At 42.9% G+C, this 19,277-nt stretch overlaps 1 protein-coding gene across 5 annotated transcripts in view; it reads right to left on the minus strand.

The window, feature by feature from the left end:
• slc12a5a (solute carrier family 12 member 5a) overlaps positions 1–19,277 on the minus strand; it is a 267,611-nt gene that overhangs the window by 30,154 nt on the left and 218,180 nt on the right. For 4 of the 5 annotated variants that reach the window (XM_090241954.1, XM_090241953.1, XM_090241955.1 and 1 more), the window contains exons 5-14: positions 17,684–17,738; positions 16,923–17,053; positions 10,487–10,734; positions 9,683–9,894; positions 5,698–5,865; positions 5,211–5,309; positions 4,536–4,593; positions 4,066–4,240; positions 3,187–3,305; positions 2,555–2,653 (exon numbers count right to left, since the gene is read on the minus strand). In XM_090241954.1, coding sequence (XP_090098080.1) covers positions 2,555–2,653; positions 3,187–3,305; positions 4,066–4,240; positions 4,536–4,593; positions 5,211–5,309; positions 5,698–5,865; positions 9,683–9,894; positions 10,487–10,734; positions 16,923–17,053; positions 17,684–17,738 — 1,364 coding nt within the window. The other variant, XM_090241958.1, reaches the window with a different exon arrangement.

Genomic DNA, 19,277 nt, shown 5'->3' on the forward strand with positions numbered 1-19,277 from the left:
AATCTTTTTGGCTCTATAACAAAGAATACAGAGCAAAAACATATACATGATCAAATACAGATCTTAGAATCAACTATTAAAGACTACCAGAACCCACTGGATTCTCCAATTACATTGAATGAGTTACAGGACAAAATAAAAACCCTCCAACCCAAAAAGGCCTGTGGTGTTGATGGTATCCTCAATGAAATGATCAAATATACAGACAACAAATTCCAATTGGCTATACTAAAACTCTTTAACATCATCCTTAGCTCTGGCATCTTCCCCAATATTTGGAACCAAGGACTGATCACCCCAATCCACAAAAGTGGAGACAAATTTGACCCCAATAACTACCGTGGAAAATGCGTCAACAGTAACCTTGGGAAAATCCTCTGCATTATCATTAACAGCAGACTCGTACATTTCCTCAATGAAAACAATGTACTGAGCAAATGTCAAATTGGCTTTTTACCAAATTACCGTACAACAGACCATGTATTCACCCTGCACACCGTAATTGACAACCAAACAAACCAAAACAAAGGCAAAGTCTTCTCATGCTTTGTTGATTTCAAAAAAGCCTTCGACTCAATTTGGCATGAGGGCCTGCTATACAAACTGATGGAAAGTGGTGTTGGGGGTAAAACATACGACATTATAAAATCCATGTACACAAACAACAAGTGTGCGGTTAAAATTGGCAAAAAACACACACATTTCTTCACACAAGGTCGTGGGGTGAGACAGGGATGCAGCTTAAGCCCCACCCTGTTCAACATATATATCAACGAATTGGCGCGGGCACTAGAAAAGTCTGCAGCACCCGGCCTCACCCTTAAAGAATCCGAAGTCAAATGTCTGCTGTTTGCTGATGATCCTGTGCTTCTGTCACCAACCAAGGAGGGCCTACAGCAGATCCTAGATCTTATGCACAGATTCTATCAGACCTGGGCCCTGACAGTAAATCTCAGTAAAACCAAAATAGTTGCCCTAGATCACACAAAAAACGATACATACCTTGGCCTAAACATCAGCGCCCCAGGTAATTTCCACAAAGCTGTGAACGATCTGAGAGACAAGGCAAGAAGGGCATTCTATGCCATCAAAAGGAACATAAATTTCAACATACCAATTAGGATTTGGCTAAAAATACTTGAATCAGTCATAGAGCCCATTGCCCTTTATGGTTGTGAGGTCTGGGGTCCGCTCACCAACCAAGACTTCACAAAATGGGACAAACACCAAATTGAGACTCTGCACGCAGAATTCTGCAAAAATATCCTCCGTGTACAACGTAGAACACCAAATAATGCTTGCAGAGCAGAATTAGGCCGATACCGACTAATTATCAAAATCCAGAAAAGAGCCGTTAAATTCTATAACCACCTAAAAGGAAGCGATTCCCAAACCTTCCATAACAAAGCCATCACCTACAGAGAGATGAACCTGGAGAAGAGTCCCCTAAGCAAGCTGGTCCTGGGGCTCTGTTCACAAACACAAACACACCCTACAGAGCCCCAGGACAGCAGCACAATTAGACCCAACCAAATCATGAGAAAACAAAACGATAATTACTTGACACATTGGAAAGAATTAACAAAAAAACAGAGCAAACTAGAATGCTATTTGGCCCTACACAGAGAGTACACAGCGGCAGAATACCTGACCACTGTGACTGCCCACAAAATGAGGTGGAAACTGAGCTGCACTTCCTAACCTCCTGCCCAATGTATGACCATATTAGAGAGACATATTTCCCTGAGATAACACAGATCCACAAAGAATTCAAAAACAAATCCAATTTTGATAAACTCCCATATCTACTGGGTGAAATTCCACAGTGTGCCATCACAGCAGCAAGATTTGTGACCTGTTGCCACGAGAAAAGGGCAACCAGTGAAGAACACACACCATTGTAAATACAACCCATATTTATGCTTATTTATTTTATCTTGTGTCCTTTAACCATTTGTACATTGTTAAAATACTGTATATATATAATATGACATTTGGATTGTCTTTATTGTTTTGAAACTTCTGTATGTGTAATGTTTACTGTTCATTTGTATAGTTTATTTCACTTTATATATTCACTTTATATATTATCTACCTCACTTGCTTTGGCAATGTTAACATATGTTTCCCATGCCAATAAAGCCCCTTGAATTGAATTGAATTGATATTAGAGACAGACAGAGGAGGAGACATTAGAGACAGAGAGAGAGGAGTAGATATTAGAGACAGAGAGAGAGGTGGAGATATTAGAGACAGAGAGAGGAGGAGACATTAGAGACAGAGAGAGGAGGAGACATTAGAGACAGAGAGAGAGGGGGAGACATTAGAGACAGAGAGATGAGGAGACATTAGAGACAGAGAGAGAGGAGGAGATATTAGAGACAGAGAGAGAGGAGGAGATATTAGAGACAGACACATGCAGACAGAACTACAATATACGGGACATACAACATCTCCTGTACATTAAACAGAATAAAAACACACACAGACACATTCAAGGCCTTTCCATCATCTCTCAGGATGCGTTGATTTGAAGAGTTGTTGTGAGTCTCACCAGTGATAGTAGTTGAAACGCGGCCTCCAGTTCGGCGTCCTCAGGAGGGTTTGCAAGGCGCAGGCCAGGTTCACAAACATGTAGCACATCAGAAAGAACCTACACGAAGGAAACAACGCCTTCAGACATTACAAAAGGAGAGACAGCAAAGTGCCTCACAAATAAAAAATACATTTAGTCTTTATTTGGACACATTACTTGCTTATATGTTGCTTATAACCAAATGAAAACAATTCTAAGATATAAATACTAGTAAATCATTGCATTGTGTTAAGATGTTTAACTTCACCTTATCAAGTGCTGAGAAGTATTTGTCCGTTGTCAGATGTCTCTATTTTTAGGGAGCTTTAATATTGCAGATAGATTTATTGCAGATAGTTAATGTCATATGTACGGTGTCCATATTAGGACAAATCATATTAGTACAGGATGAGTGCATCCCAGCACTCATGAATAGGGCCAAGAGTTGTACCTGGTCATGTGATTTCATCAGGAAAACTCTGGGCCCTAATCATAGGCTGTAAACACTAGGACCCAGAGTTTTAACTGTCCAAATAGTTATATTCTGTAACTAGGACCCAGAGTTGGGAAGAGTTGGGGAAAAACTCCTGGTCTGGCTCATAGACACTCACATGGAGAGGATGGGGGCCACTGCGTCCAGAGAGGCAATGAGGATCCCAATCTCACAGATACCCGCTGTCAGTAGCAAGGCCCAGGTGGGCTCCCCGTTGGCTTTCCCATGGCCAAACACCTGGGAGGACACATCCCACACAGAGATGTTAGAAGGAATAGAGATACCTGGGAGGACACATCCCACACAGAGATGTTAGATGGAATAGAGATACCTGGGAGGACACATCCCACAGAGATGTTAGATGGAAAGAGATACCTGGGAGGACACATCCCAGAGAGATGTTAGATGGAATAGAGATACCTGGGAGGACACATCCTACACAGAGATGTTAGATGTAATAGAGATACCTGGGAGGACACATCCTACACAGAGATGTTAGATGTAATAGAGATACCCGGGAGGACACATCCCACACAGAGATGTTAGATGGAATAGAGATACCTGGGAGGACACATCCTACACAGAGATGTTAGATGGAATAGAGATACCTGGGAGGACACATCCCACAGAGATGTTAGATGGAATAGAGATACCTGGGAGGACACATCCCACAGAGATGTTAGATGGAATACAGATTGAACTAACAGTAGTTCCTCCATTATTTCAAGGCAGGTTGAATGTGGATACTACAGAGGAGTTTTGGTAGTGATCAATGTCACCTGAGACTGATATGAGATGTGTTGACAAACCAACATAACTAATGGTCCCAGATCAGTGTTAAATGCTAGAATGTTGACAGAGTTATCATAACTAATGGTCCCAGATCATAACTAATGGTCCCAGATCAGTGTTAAATGCTAGAATGTTGACAGAGTTATCATAACTAATGGTCCCAGATCAGTGTTAAATGCTAGAATGTTGACAATGACAGACTGACCCGTAGGATGGGCACGACACCGTCCCTGGAGATGGCCTGCATGAGACGCGGAGCACCCGTCAAGCTCTGAAGCCCCGCCCCACAGGTGGAGAAGAAGGAGCCAATGACAATAACCCACGGGGACGGCCAGGCCAAGGTGCCAATGACCAGGTTGCCATTGACGCCCTCCCCAAACCTGAGGGAGATGGACATGACATCCAGCCAATCAGAAATGGAGAAAGCTAGGAGAGCCAATTACCAGGATCCTACTCATTAGAAACCAAACTGAAGAAAACTGACTGAAACATTGGAGGGACGACCTGGTCTAATACTGCAATTAAACGTGATAATTTTCCTTTTCCGTTGCAAAATGTTTAAAAACGTTTTCAGTTAAATGGCCTCCCTCACCAAGTACCTCAGCACTGGAAAAGGTTGACTGAGAAATATTGAAACAATTTTGCAGAAATGTGAACTTATTATCCATTACTTACTTGTCTCTAAGGACCACTCCCTCGATACAGGCACCGAACAGGATCACAGCTGACATGTCTATAAAAAGGTCACATTAAGGAAAATAGACAGACAGACAGACAGACAGACAGACAGACAGACAGACAGACAGACAGACAGACAGACAGACAGACAGACAGACAGACAGACAGACAGACAGACAGACAGACAGACAGACACAGATCTAGCACATAGGGACATATCCTCACATATCTATTCGATATCTGCACACTGAGTTTACAGTGCTGCATTGAGGTAATGACGGTTCGACAGAGCGGTTATTGTTGGGTTATGTCTGATGTATTTTTATACATGATTGATTGCTTTGTCCTGTAATGGTCACTTGAGATGAAGATGAAGAGCAACATGGATATCATTCGTAACATACAGTAACAAGCTTGAGGCCATTGGCTCAATTCAATTCAACCTAACTTGTATGTATTTATGTTGGAAAGTAAAATACCAAAAGTTTTTGTATAAAATGGAGGTATTTTACTATTGACAGATAACATGTGATCCTCAGCTATAAGTAGCGTGCACCCTAACCCTAACCCTAACCCTAACCCTAACCCTAACCCTAACCCTAACCCTAGCCCACTGACTTCAGAAGTGGACCAGTATAAGGATAGTTAAATGAAAAAATAAAACAAGGATACACACTATTGAGGTAGTGGTGATGGCCATGATAGTGCCGATGGGGATGGACTTCTGAGCGTCGCGTAGATCTCCTGAGCGGTTTGATCCGGCCATGATCCCTGTGACACACAAGTAGAGAGGTCACTGTAGAAGGAACTCTGATTTTGTCAAATTACTACAACTGAACAACACAACAACATTATCCTTCTAATAACAAACAGCTGCTTTTCTTTGTGTTGGAGAAATTCTGACATCTTTTACTTTATCCTTTCAATCTTTCAATGAATTGATGTAAATCTCCCATAAACCCCCAGATAGGTAAACAAAACACACAAAGGCTGAACCTCAAAAGTATTTTCCCTTGATTGCTTGTGTCCTCTCTCCTCCTCGAGATTCCCCCTTTGGTGAATTCACCCTTTGAGGATACGAGGAATAAAAGGAAGATTACTTTTGAGAGTCAACCCTCTGTCTCTTCCTCTTTGCATCATCCGCTTCCTGTCAGCTGACCTGTGACGGAGGGGAAGTAGATTCCGACCAGCAGGGTGAAGAAGCTGGTGATGTCGGCCAGGACGTAACGGTTGGAGTTGGTCAGAGTGTCATCAGGGCCCTCCACGGTCGCGATCCCCTTCTTAGCCACCAGATCCCCCTTCTCCAGGTAATTCCCAAATAGGTTCTCTGTGTGTGAGGGGGTGGGGGGAGAGGAAAAAAGAGAGGGGGGAAGGAGAAGGAAACAGGGAAAGAGGGAGGAAAGGGAGAGAGAGGGGAAGGTAAGGGAGATGAAGAGAGAGAGAGATTAGATACATCAATATCATTTAAAATCGCTTGACCTTAAGTTCCAGGAGAACAAGATCTTAGAAATTCCAAGTAAAGAAATTGTAGTATGTTTCCCGCAAGTGTGTGTAAGCATGTGTACTGTAGATACAGTGACCTGAGTCTAGAGGTACCAGAACAATACATGTTATTTGTACTGTAGATACAGTGACCTGAGTCTAGGGGTACCAGAACAATACATGTTATGTGTACTGTAGATACAGTGACCTGAGTCTAGGGGTACCAGAACAATACATGTTATGTGTACTGTAGATACAGTGACCTGAGTCTAGGGGTACCAGAACAATACATGTTATGTGTACTGTAGATACAGTGACCTGAGTCTAGAGGTACCAGAACAATACATGTTATGTGTACTGTAGATACAGTGACCTGAGTCTAGGGGTACCAGAACAATACATGTTATGTGTACTGTAGATACAGTGACCTGAGTCTAGGGGTACCAGAACAATACATGTTATTTGTACTGTAGATACAGTGACCTGAGTCTAGGGGTACCAGAACAATACATGTTATGTGTACTGTAGATACAGTGACATGAGTCTAGGGGTACCAGAACAATACATGTTATGTGTACTGTAGATACAGTGACCTGAGTCTAGAGGTACCAGAACAATACATGTTATGTGTACTGTAGATACAGTGACCTGAGTCTAGGGGTACCAGAACAATACATGTTATGTGTACTGTAGATACAGTGACCTGAGTCTAGGGGTACCAGAACAATACATGTTATGTGTACTGTAGATACAGTGACCTGAGTCTAGGGGTACCAGAACAATACATGTTATGTGTACTGTAGATACAGTGACCTGAGTCTAGAGGTACCAGAACAATACATGTTATGTGTACTGTAGATACAGTGACCTGAGTCTTGGGGGACCAGAACAATACATGTTATGTGTACTGTAGATACAGTGACCTGAGTCTAGGGGTACCAGAACAATACATGTTATGTGTACTGTAGATACAGTGACCTGAGTCTAGAGGTACCAGAACAATACATGTTATGTGTACTGTAGATACAGTGACCTGAGTCTAGAGGTACCAGAACAATACATGTTATGTGTACTGTAGATACAGTGACCTGAGTCTAGAGGTACCAGAACAATACATGTTATGTGTACTGTAGATACAGTGACCTGAGTCTAGGGGTACCAGAACAATACATGTTATGTGTACTGTAGATACAGTGACCTGAGTCTAGGGGTACCAGAACAATACATGTTATGTGTACTGTAGATACAGTGACGTGAGTCTAGGGGGACCAGAACAATACATGTTATGTGTACTGTAGATACAGTGACATGAGTCTAGGGGTACCAGAACAATACATGTTATGTGTACTGTAGATACAGTGACCTGAGTCTAGAGGTACCAGAACAATACATGTTATGTGTACTGTAGATACAGTGACCTGAGTCTAGAGGTACCAGAACAATACATGTTATGTGTACTGTAGATACAGTGACCTGAGTCTAGAGGTACCAGAACAATACATGTTATGTGTACTGTAGATACAGTGACCTGAGTCTAGAGGTACCAGAACAATACATGTTATGTGTACTGTTGATACAGTGACCTGAGTCTAGGGGTACCAGAACAATACATGTTATGTGTACTGTAGATACAGTGACCTGAGTCTAGGGGTACCAGAACAATACATGTTATTTGTACTGTAGATACAGTGACATGAGTCTAGGGGTACCAGAACAATACATGTTATGTGTACTGTAGATACAGTGACCTGAGTCTAGGGGTACCAGAACAATACATGTTATGTGTACTGTAGATACAGTGACCTGAGTCTAGGGGGACCAGAACAATACATGTTATGTGTACTGTAGATACAGTGACCTGAGTCTAGGGGTACCAGAACAATACATGTTATGTGTACTGTAGATACAGTGACCTGAGTCTAGAGGTACCAGAACAATACATGTTATGTGTACTGTAGATACAGTGACCTGAGTCTAGAGGTACCAGAACAATACATGTTATGTGTACTGTAGATACAGTGACATGAGTCTAGGGGTACCAGAACAATACATGTTATGTGTACTGTAGATACAGTGACCTGAGTCTAGAGGTACCAGAACAATACATGTTATGTGTACTGTAGATACAGTGACCTGAGTCTAGAGGTACCAGAACAATACATGTTATGTGCACTGTAGATACAGTGACCTGAGTCTAGGGGTACCAGAACAATACATGTTATGTGTACTGTAGATACAGTGACCTGAGTCTAGGGGTACCAGAACAATACATGTTATTTGTACTGTAGATACAGTGACGTGAGTCTAGAGGTACCAGAACAATACATGTTATGTGTACTGTAGATACAGTGACCTGAGTCTAGAGGTACCAGAACAATACATGTTATGTGTACTGTAGATACAGTGACCTGAGTCTAGAGGTACCAGAACAATACATGTTATGTGTACTGTAGATACAGTGACCTGAGTCTAGGGGTACCAGAACAATACATGTTATGTGTACTGTTGATACAGTGACCTGAGTCTAGGGGTACCAGAACAATACATGTTATGTGTACTGTAGATACAGTGACCTGAGTCTAGGGGTACCAGAACAATACATGTTATGTGTACTGTAGATACAGTGACCTGAGTCTAGGGGTACCAGAACAATACATGTTATGTGTACTGTAGATACAGTGACCTGAGTCTAGGGGGACCAGAACAATACATGTTATGTGTACTGTAGATACAGTGACCTGAGTCTAGGGGTACCAGAACAATACATGTTATGTGTACTGTAGATACAGTGACCTGAGTCTAGGGGTACCAGAACAATACATGTTATGTGTACTGTAGATACAGTGACCTGAGTCTAGGGGTACCAGAACAATACATGTTATGTGTACTGTAGATACAGTGACCTGAGTCTAGGGGTACCAGAACAATACATGTTATGTGTACTGTAGATACAGTGACCTGAGTCTAGGGGTACCAGAACAATACATGTTATGTGTACTGTAGATACAGTGACCTGAGTCTAGGGGGACCAGAACAATACATGTTATGTGTACTGTAGATACAGTGACCTGAGTCTTGGGGTACCAGAACAATACATGTTATGTGTACTGTAGATACAGTGACCTGAGTCTAGAGGTACCAGAACAATACATGTTATGTGTACTGTAGATACAGTGACCTGAGTCTAGAGGTACCAGAACAATACATGTTATGTGTACTGTAGATACAGTGACCTGAGTCTAGGGGTACCAGAACAATACATGTTATGTGTACTGTAGATACAGTGACCTGAGTCTAGGGGTACCAGAACAATACATGTTATGTGTACTGTAGATACAGTGACCTGAGTCTAGGGGTACCAGAACAATACATGTTATGTGTACTGTAGATACAGTGACATGAGTCTAGAGGTACCAGAATAATTGAGCTGTATGTGTAACTGTTTAGAAAGAAGACGTAGATAGCCACAAAATAATAGCTATTATAATAATATAGTAACATAACATTAGCATTTTAGCAAACAATTTTATTCAAAACGACCTTCAGTCATGCTTGCAAACATTTTACGTATGGGTGACCACAGCGGAAATCAAGCCCACGATCCTGGTGTTGCAAGCTATACCAACTGAGCCACGGAGAACCAATAGCTTGTGTTTGTTCACCTTTGAGGATGCCGCTCATGACGCCAGGGATGCCCTGGATGAAGGACACGTTGTTGTTGACAAAGTACTCGTCGCAGGTGGCGTTGAGGAAGGGCGAGTCGCAGAAGACGCTCCACAGCTTGGTGGTGACCGTACCGTTGCCACTCTCCAATGTTTTGGCGCACACGTCGAACCCTTTGGAGATCAGCGGGCGATTACCCAGCAGACACACTCTGCGTAGCAGGGGAGATGTGTTAGTGTGTCAGTGTGACCGACCGGGATTCGAAGCCCGTCCAACTCTTTAGACTGAGTTAGCCACCTGAGCCGAAGCCTAGGCATTGGCTTTGAGAGCTAGCACAAGTCTGTGGGTAACGGTCCCCATATTGAACAGTAGAGTCCTCCCTACTGAAAATGTCACACAAGATTAATATGTTCTATTTAACCCATGTGCTTATGTGCTGTGAATATAATTTATATTTTAAATATACTGTACTTCAAATAATCTTAAAATGGTTGAACATGTGTTTTAATGTGTACATTTCTAGCATGGCATGAATGTGTCTGCCATTTACAGTCTCAAACCCCAAATCCCCCATATCTGCCAAAAATCGATCGATAAATGATTTACATGAAACATAATTCACATCACACCTATATTCTTCAAGTTTGGATCAGCCCCAATATTGAAGAGTAGCCTCGTCCCAGACCTGTCTGTGCTTTCTATCCAACTCCTATGGTCATTCTCATGTGACAATGACCGTAGGAGTTGGCAAGACAGCACAAACAGACTTGGAACCAGGCTAGTTAAACAGTAGGGTTCCTTACGGGAAGTCAGGTGGCTCGATGGCCGTCTTGATGACTCCGGCATACACAGCCAGAATGGACAGGATGACGCAGGCCAGGAAGAGCAAGGCTAACTTGTTGACGTACTTGACCCCCACAAACACCACCGTGGCCATGAAACTGAGCACAATGGTGCCGTACACACGCATGTTGTTAAGCATCGCCGCCTCCGCCTCGGCCCCCTCCAGACCCTCCATCTTAAAGATGGCTGCCTGGGGGAGGATGTAGACCTATGAGGGGGGGAGGGAGAGGGTGAGTGAGAACTAAATCAACTGTAGAAACACATCATCTGACACTCCCATTAAACCCTTTCAAATAGAGGGTTGAACAACCCAAGCATGGGATTCCTGTTCTAAATGAATCACCATTATATCTTATCGCGGGTCTAAAAATATACAAATAGAAAAATAGCTTTGCCGTTAATGAAATCATAAAACCTGTAATTGCCCCATCATTAGTTGCCAGCAGCATACCACCCTGCATCCCACTCCTGGCGTTCCTCTGAAGCTAAGCAGGGTTGTCCCTGGTCTGTCCCTAGATGGGAGACCAGATGATGCAGGAAGTGGTGTTGGAGGGCCAGTAGGAAGCACTCTTTTCTCTGGTCTAAAAAAATATCCCAATGCCCCAGGGCAGTGATTTGGGACAGGGTGCTGTATTTAGGATGGGATGTTAATTAAATGGGTATCCTGAATCTCTGTGGTCACTGAAGATCCCATGACACTTATTGTAAGAGTAGGGGTTAACACTGGTGTCCCGGCTAAATTCCCAATCTGTCCCTCAATCCATCATGGTCACCTAATCATCCCCATCTTCCAATTGACTCATTCATCCCCCTCCTCTCCCCTGTAACTATTCTCCAAGTTGTTGCTGTAAATGAGAATGTGTTCTCAGTCAATTTACATGGTAAAATAACAATAATTATCTGATTCAGAGGGCCTTGGTTAAATGTGGAAGACACATTTCGGTTGAATGCATTCACTTGTGCAACTGACTAAGTATCCCACATTTAGATGCTGTTTTAAAAAGTTGAAGTTGGAAGTTTACATACACTTAGGTTGGAGTCATTAAAACTCATTTTTCAACCAATTTCTTGTTAACAAACTATTGTTTTGGCAAGTCGGTTAGGACATCTACTGTGTGCATAACACAAGTCATTTTTCCAACAATTGTTTACAGACAGATTATTTCACTTATAATTCACTGTATCACAATTCCAGTGTGTCAGAAGTTTACATACACTAAGTTGACTGTGCCTTTAAACAGCTTGGAAAATTCCAGAAAATTATGTCATGGCTTTAGAAGCTTCTGATAGGCTAATTGACATAATTTGAGTCAATTGGAGGTGTACATGTGGATATATTTCAAGGCCTTGTAGACTTCCACAAGTCTGGTTCATCCTTGGGAGCAATTTCCAAACACCTGAAGGCACCACGTTCATCTATACAAACAATAGTACACAAGTATAAACACCATGGGACCCTTCAGGCATCATACTGCTCAGGAAGGAGACGCGTTCTGTCTCCTAGAGATGAACGTACTTTGGTGCGAAAAGTGCAAATCAATCCCAGAACAACAGCAAAGGACCTTGTGAAGATGCTGGAGGACACAAGCACAAAAGTATCTATATCCACAGTAAAACAAGTCCTATATCGACATAACCTGAAAGGCCGCTCAGCAAGGAAGAAGCCACTGCTCCAAAGCCAGACTACGGTTTGCAACTGCACATGGGGACAAAGATCATACTTTTTGGAGAAATGTCCTCTGGTCTGATGAAACAAAAATAGAACTGTTAGGCCATAATGACCATCGTTATGTTTGGAGGAAAAAGGGGGAGGCTTGCAAGCCAAAGAACACCATCCCAACCATGAAGCACGGAGATGGCAGCATCATTTTGTTGGGGTGCTTTGCTGCAGGAGGGACTGGTGCACTTCACAAAATAGATGGCATCATGAGGAGGGACAATTCTGTGGATATATTGAAGCAACATCTCAAGACATCAGTTAAAGCTTGGTTGCAAATGGGTTTTCCAAATGATCAATGACCACACGCATACTTCCAAAGTTGTGGCAAAATGGCTTAAGGTCAACAAAGTCAAGGTATTGGAGTGGCCATCACAAAGCCCTGAACTCAATCCAATAGAGAATTTGTGGGCAGAACTGAAAAAGTGTGTGCGAGCAAGGAGGCCTACAAACCTGACTCAGTTACACCAGCTCTGTCAGAAGGAATAGGCCAAAATTCACCCAACTTGGGAAGCTTGTGGAAGGCTACCCAAAACACTTGACCCAAGTTAAACAATTTAAAGGATATGCTACCAAATACTAATTGTGTGTATGTAAACTTCTGACCCACTGGGAATGTGAAGAAATAAATAAAAGCTGAAATAAATCATTCTCTCTATTATTATTCTGGCATTTCACATTCTTAACTGACCTAAAACAGGGAATTGTTACTTGGATTAAATGTCAGGAATTGTGAAAAACTGAGTTTAAATGTATTTAGCTCAGGTGTATGTAAACTTTCGACTTCAACTGTAGCTATTAAATAGAGTACACATAGTCAGACATGTCGTCCTAATACATCTTTAATAACGTGTTCTTCCTCTTCCTTTCAAGCCAATCAATTTAAGACAAATTGAACAGAAAGCCACAACAAGTGATTTGTAGTGGGGAACTGTCAGTGGGGATCCTTCAAGGCCTTCTGGGATTTCTAAAATAATTGTTGTATTTTTTTAAACAAATACATTTGTTTTAGTGGTATTTTATCTTTTCAATTATATTCTAATTATATTATTATTTTCAATGATATTCTGATTGAATATCTTCAGTTTGTGTTAAAAGGAAAGGGTTACAACTGAGAATAAAGAATGTAATCCAATCAGGATGTTTCTTTAGTGTTCTCTTAGAAAAATATGCTATCTAAAACCTAAAAGGGTTCTTCAGCTGTCCCCATAGGAGAACCCTTTGAAGAACGCATTTTGGTTCCAGGTAGAACCCTTTAGGTAGAACCCTTTCCACAGAGGGTTCTACACGGATCCTGAAATGATTCTATCTGGAACCAAACAGGGTTTTCCTATGGGGACAGCCAAAAGAACCCTTTTGGAAGCCTTTTTCTTAGAGTGTAGCTCCCCATTGGCTAAGCCCTCAGAAGGCATCTGCCAGTCAACAGTATTAAGCCTTTCAGTCAACAGTATTAAGCCTGTCGCATGCTTCCCTGTTGAAACAGTTTGTGCATATATTATGACAAAAAATGTGTGACGTTTTTGTTTGTTCAGCTGGTTGAGCACACGCATTTTTTTCTTGAGGCAAGTCGAAGTTTGGTACCCGAAGTCCATGCCCCTTCTTCGGTGATGAGGAACTATGGAAGGGATTCTTCAATTAAGTGTTTGTTGTCATTCAACAAGAAATACTGCAACAAACATCTTAGTTAGATGTAAAATTGGGCGACTAAGACCGCCTTTGCAAAAACATACAAATTAATTACAGATTTCTTGATATAGCTTAGATTAATTCTGATTATTTTGAGGAAGCGTACACTGGCTATGTTGTTGATACGGCGTCTCAAAAGGGACAAACAGTAATATTGCAGTTTTTTTCTCATTTTTCAAGTCAAGGTCTTTTAAGGGAGTATGCGAGGCTCAGATGTCCTCTTCGCCTAGCAAACCTATGTTTGCAGACACCTTAAGGGCAGAATTCTGGAGTGACAGTGGAATCAACCAATCACATTTTGATTAGTTTTTTTATTTTTTATTTCACCTTTATTTAACCAGGTAAGCTAGTTGAGAACAGGTTCTCATTGTAATGGGTTCTACCATTTTTACAAAAACGTATGGAAACTTCCACCTTCTCGAAGGCTGACAGGTCACTGTGCAATAGTGTGTAGCAGTTTTCCTACGGCTCTGCTATGTTTTGTTGTAGGCTAGTGTGCAGCAGCAGCAGGTGTTATCAAAGAGGACGTTGTTGCTAATTTCTTAACTTCTCCCTTTTCAAGATTAACTTTCAACAAGAAGTTTAGTTTTAAATTATCATAATTTGACGAGTGGAACTGTTTTCATTTTATTTTATTGCAGCTCGCTTGCTGCTGTTAGCTAGCTATCTCTGAAAAATAACGAATGAGTGAACAGGCTGCTTACTCTTTAACATCATGCTGTGTGTGACTTCTGTCTGTGTGTTTTACAAAAATTGTGCTCTCCTACACGGGAGTGCGCAGGTATAATGGTCGCTGTATTTTCAGCATCACAAGCCTGTCACACTCACAGCCTTTGATGTGTCACTGTTGTCGCTTTTGGTGATAGTGATGTCGTTGTGTGCTCTCGCCTCGCCCTCTTGTCAAAATGTGTGAGAGGAGATAGTCTGAGTGGAGAAACCTCAGACCTCCAATGCATATTGAGAGGAAGACAAGGAAAGAGGAGGCGTGGAATCAAGGCAATACAATTGAGATGCACCCCTAGTGTGTAGATAACACTGGACCAAAGTGATGGCAGTTTCTACGAATGGTCTCATTATTCTGTCAATGGCCTTATCTCTCCTTTATGCAGAATTTACATAATTACTCAGCTCTTAATCCAAGAGAGAGCAGCGACAGGGAGAGGAGGATTCAGTGTGGAAAAAGAGAGGGAGGGGGACAGACAACGATGAACGATCTTTATATTTATTCAAATTCATTGTGGACAGTTGGAGAGGGAGATAATAGCATCAAAGCAGGATAAAGAGAAATAAAGACAGAGGGACAGGAGGACATGCACAAAGACAGGACTGAACATAAGAAAGAGAGAGCGAGATGGGCAGACAGAAAGAGAGCTGAAAGAGAGCGCGAGATGGGCAGACTGAAATAGAGATGAAAGAGAGAGCGAGATGGGCAGATGGAAAGAGAGATGAAAGAGAGAGCGAGATGGGCAGATTGAAAGAGAGATGAAAGAGAGAGCGAGATGGGCAGACGGAAAGAGAGGTGAAAGAGAGAGCGAGATGGGCAGATGGAAAGAGAGATGAAAGAGAGCGCGAGATGGGCAGATTGAAAGAGAGAGCGAGATGGGCAGACGGAAAGAGAGATGAAAGAGAGAGCGAGATGGGCAGATTGAAAGAGAGATGAAAGAGAGAGCGAGATGGGCAGATTGAACGAGAGATGAAAGAGAGAGCGAGATGGGCAGATTGAAAGAGAGATGAAAGAGAGAGCGAGATGGGCAGACGGAAAGAGAGATGAAAGAGAGAGCGAGATGGGCAGATGGAAAGAGAGATGAAAGAGAGAGCGAGATGGGCAGATTGAAAGAGAGAGCGAGATGGGCAGACGGAAAGAGAGATGAAAGAGAGAGCGAGATGAGCAGATTGAAAGAGAGATGAAAGAGAGAGCGAGATGGGCAGATTGAAAGAGAGATGAAAGAGAGAGCGAGATGGGCAGATTGAAAGAGAGAGCGAGATGGGCAGACGGAAAGAGAGATGAAAGAGAGAGCGAGATGGGCAGATTGAAAGAGAGATGAAAGAGAGAGCGAGATGGGCAGATTGAAAGAGAGAGCGAGATGGGCAGACGGAAAGAGAGATGAAAGAGAGAGCGAGATGGGCAGATTGAAAGAGAGATGAAAGAGAGAGCGAGATGGGCAGATTGAAAGAGAGAGCGAGATGGGCAGACGGAAAGAGAGATGAAAGAGAGAGCGAGATGGGCAGATGGAAAGAGAGATGAAAGAGAGAGCGAGATGGGCAGACGGAAAGAGAGATGAAAGAGAGAGCGAGATGGGCAGACAGAAAGAGAGGTGAAAGAGAGAGCGAGATGGACAGACAGAAAGAGAGATGAAAGAGAGAGCGAGATGGGCAGATTGAAAGAGAGATTGAAAGAGAGAGCGAGATGGGCAGATGGAAAGAGAGAGCGAGATGGGCAGATTGAAAGAGAGATTGAAAGAGAGAGCGAGATGGGCAGATGGAAAGAGTGATGAAAGAGAGAGCGAGATGGGCAGACAGAAATAGAGGTGAAAGAGAGAGCGAGATGGGCAGATGGAAAGAGAGATGAAAGAGAGAGCGAGATGGGCAGATGGAAAGAGTGATGAAAGAGAGAGCGAGATGGGCAGACAGAAATAGAGGTGAAAGAGAGAGCGAGATGGGCAGATGGAAAGAGAGATGAAAGAGAGAGCGAGATGGGCAGACAGAAGGAGAGGTGAAAGAGAGAGCAAGATGGGCAGACAGAAAGAGAGGTGAAAGAGAGAGCGAGATGGGCAGACAGAAAGAGAGGTGAAAGAGAGCGAGATGGGCAGACAGAAAGAGAGATGAAAGAGAGAGCGAGATGGGCAGACAGAAGGAAAGGAAGGAAAGATAAATAGACAGATACACACACACGCAATCAGAGGGAGAGTGAGAGAGAGATAGAAAGAGAGGGAGAGAGAGATAGAGAGAGGTGGATAGATATAAAGATACTTATTTCAAGCCCAGGTTCTTACCAGTAAGAGTTCGATGGACCCCAGGATGTACATGGCTCCAGCAAACGTTGTTCCCAGGTAGAAACAAATGCCCACGGCGCCCCCAAACTCAGGCCCCAGAGAACGGGAGATCATGTAGTAGGAGCCTCCAGCTGCAGACAGCAAATAAATACACACACTCTTTCAATGACATATTGCACTTTTAAATTACAGTTTGTATACAAACTGCATCTCAAATTAACTGATTTGAAATTATGTGGATTTGGAATGATGTGTGTGAATTTCGTCTTTTACAGCATCACTGTATTTCATGTCATGTTAAATGTAAATGACCCAAATCCTGCTATTCTCCAATCAGAGCAGGGTCTCTGACTTTGGGAAATGAAAATGAGCGTTTCTTATTGGACATGTCCAGGCAGTCCCTCCCTATTTCAGTCCATTTTCTACATTTGGTGCCTAATGAACATGACCCAGATTTACACCACAAAATGGTGGCTACATTGTTACTCCACTGCCCAAGCAAGTAATTTCCTCTCACCTCTGATCTCAGCTAACCAAGGGGTGAGTAAAGCCAGGATGAGACGTGATTAACAGATACCATCTCTAATCATATAAACACAGCCATATAAGTTTCATGTGGGGTCCCAGGAGTCTGGACGTGACTAATATTATAGCGTTGCTAGGGCTGAAACGATGGATATGCATTTTTGAGCCAAAACCAGCTCTTTAGTAGAAGTAGTAGTCCCAATAGCAAGGCCGGATACCAACGCATGTTCACCCACCTGGAACAACACCATTGGTGGCAATGGCACTCATGGAGATTGCAGTCAGCATAGTCTAAAGAGAGAGGGAGAGAGAAGAGAGCAGAACAGTCAGCATAGTCTAAAGAGAGAGGGAGAGAGAAGAGAGCAGAACAGTCAGCATAGTCTAAAGAGAGAGGGAGAGAGAAGAGAGCAGAACAGTCAGCATAGTCTAAAGAGAGAGGGAGAGAGAAGAGAGCAGAACAGTCAGCATAGTCTAAAGAGAGAGGGAGAGAGAAGAGAGCAGAACAGTCAGCATAGTCTAAAGAGAGAGGGAGAGAGAAGAGAGCAGAACAGTCAGCATAGTCTAAAGAGAGAGGGAGAGAGAAGAGAGCAGAACAGTCAGCATAGTCTAAAGAGAGAGGGAGAGAGAAGAGAGCAGAACAGTCAGCATAGTCTAAAGAGAGAGGGAGAGAGAAGAGAGCAGAACAGTCAGCATAGTCTAAAGAGAGAGGGAGAGAGAAGAGAGCAGAACAGTCAGCATAGTCTAAAGAGAGAGGGAGAGAGAAGAGAGCAGAGAGGAGAAATGGGATGTTAGGATTGTATTACGTTCAATCTGTTATTCACTAATGACAGGATATTTCACAGGCATTGCAGGCGAAACACAAATGAGGAAAAAATGACCATGTCTGGAGGACCATATTATTTTTGGTTCGTACTGAAGGACACCAATGATCAGTAATGAGTAGAGACGTGACGAGAGGCAGCGTTAGGTCATGGAACAATAGAGACGGACTGTAGACAGGCATTTCTAAAGAACCCATACTACAGCAGCAAGGTAAAGGGAATAGAACTAGAAGAGGAGAACTCTGTCTGTGTGTGGGTGGTTGGGTGTGTGGGTGTGTGGGTGTGTGTGTGTGTGTGTTGGTGTGTGGGTGGGTGGGTGTGTTGGGTGTGTGTGTGTGTGTGTGTGTGGGTGGGTGGGCGGGTGAGTGTGTGTGTGTGTGTGTGTGTGTGTGTATGACAGAGGAAGAGTGTGTGTGTGTATGACAGGGGAAAAGTGTGTGTGTGTGTGTGTGATAAAGCAAGAGTTGTATGTGTGTGTGTGTGTGTGTGTGTGTGTGTGTGTGTGTGTGTGTGTGTGTGTGTGTGTGTGTGTGTGTGTGACAAGGGAAGAGTGTGTGTGTGTGTGTGTGTGTGTGTATGACAGGGGAAGAGTGTGTGTGTGTTTGTGTGAGTAATACATGTGTAAGAGAGAGTGACAGAGGGAAAACTAAAGAGACGTGTGGGATTAAAATAAATCAAGTCATTAATGTGTGTGTGTGTTTGAGAAACAAATGATGCCTTAACAGTAACAGTATTTCATTCCTGTGGTTCCTTAATGTCGAGAGAGAGAGAGAGAGAGAGAGAGAGAGAGAGAGAGAGAGAGAGAGAGAGAGAGAGAGAGAGAGAGAGAGAGAGAGAGAGAGAGAGAGAGAGAGAGAGAGAGAGAGAGAGAGAGAGAGAGAGAGAGAGAGAGAGAGAGAGAGAGAGAGAGAGAGAGAGAGAGAGAGAGAGAGAGAGAGAGAGAGAGAGAGAGAGAGAGAGAGAGAGAGAGAGAGAGAGAGAGAGAGAGAGAGTAATAACTAGCAGCCGT

The sequence above is a fragment of the Oncorhynchus mykiss genome, chromosome 7 (assembly GCF_057628025.1).
Source record: "Oncorhynchus mykiss isolate SJ-2025 chromosome 7, ASM5762802v1, whole genome shotgun sequence".
In the NCBI taxonomy this organism is placed as follows: domain Eukaryota; kingdom Metazoa; phylum Chordata; class Actinopteri; order Salmoniformes; family Salmonidae; genus Oncorhynchus; species Oncorhynchus mykiss.